Source organism: Eimeria mitis, genomic scaffold, assembly GCF_000499745.2.
Source record: "Eimeria mitis Houghton genomic scaffold, Emh_scaff387, whole genome shotgun sequence".
NCBI classification, from domain to species: domain Eukaryota; phylum Apicomplexa; class Conoidasida; order Eucoccidiorida; family Eimeriidae; genus Eimeria; species Eimeria mitis.
Window position 1 is genome coordinate 14,660 of NW_013572204.1, and position 1,083 is coordinate 15,742.

Consider the following 1,083-nt stretch of genomic DNA (forward strand, 5'->3'; position numbering starts at 1 on the left):
ACAGAGAAAGAGAAAGAGATACAAAGAGACAGAAAGAAAGGAGACAGACAAACAAATAAATAAATAAACAAATAAATAAATAAATAAATAAAAAATAAATAAAACAAAAATATAATACCCCACCGCATGTGTTAATCATAAGAGAAGAAAAAGAATAGAGAGCTGTGCTCTGCGCCAGCTGCTTTCCTAACTCAAGAAACAGCTGCTGCTGCACGTAGTAGGGGTCACGAGGGGGCCCCCTTCTCTCGTATGCTGCTGCTGCTGCTGCTGCTGCTGCTGCTGGTGTTGCTGCTGCTGCTGCTGTTGCTGCTGGGGGATTGGGGGGCCCGTTGTCTTTTGTCACAGACTGAGGAGACAGCGCAGAAGGAGACACTTTTAGAGTGTCTCCTGAAGCAGAAGCTGCAGCTGCAGCAGCTGCAGCAGCAGCAGCAGCAGCAGCAGCATCTGCTGCTGCTGCTGCTGCTGCTGAGAAAGCTAGTGTCTCCTCTTCCTCTACACTGATCAGCTCCCTTAAGGGGGCCCCCCAATACCTGGGTGGGGCCCCCCCTCTCGTCTCTTCCTTTTCGTTAGAGAAGAGGGTACCGCTCAGAGGCTGCAACACCGCTGCTGCTGCTGCTGCTGCTGCTGCTGCTGCTGCAGTGTCTGCTGCTGCTGTATTGTGGTGAGGAGACAGCTGGAGCTGCTGCGCTTGTTGGTTGTTTGTGAGCTCAAACAAAACAGAGAGACAGGCAGCAGCAGAGAAGAGAGACAGAAACAAAAGGGCACAGCCAATGCGGCATATCATTCTTTGTAGTTTAGGTTCATAGTAATTATAAAGATGATTAAAAAGGAGACAAAAAAAACAAAGGAGACACCCCAATACAAAAACTATAGATATACATACACACATACGAATGCTTACTATGCTCCTCACCACCTCTGTACTACACACAGATAACAACAACCCCACCAACCCCGAAGAAAATTTATAAATATATGCAAATACAAACAAACAAAAAGATAGCTCCTCTCCCTCTTCTCTCTCATCTCTCTTGGGGGCCCCAGGGGGCCCCCACGATCTATACACAGAGGAGACAGAGGGTA

At 47.7% G+C, this 1,083-nt stretch overlaps 1 protein-coding gene across 1 annotated transcript in view; it reads right to left on the reverse strand.

Moving 5' to 3' along the window:
* The window catches only part of EMH_0010470 (uncharacterized protein), a gene marked incomplete at both ends in the record, with an annotated part of 5,410 nt that extends 4,626 nt beyond the window's left edge, over positions 1-784 (reverse strand). Inside the window, one exon of the mRNA XM_013498964.1 lies at positions 124-784. Coding sequence (XP_013354418.1) covers positions 124-784 — 661 coding nt within the window. The remainder of the gene's footprint in view (positions 1-123) is intronic.
* Positions 785-1,083: the final 299 nt, after the last annotated feature.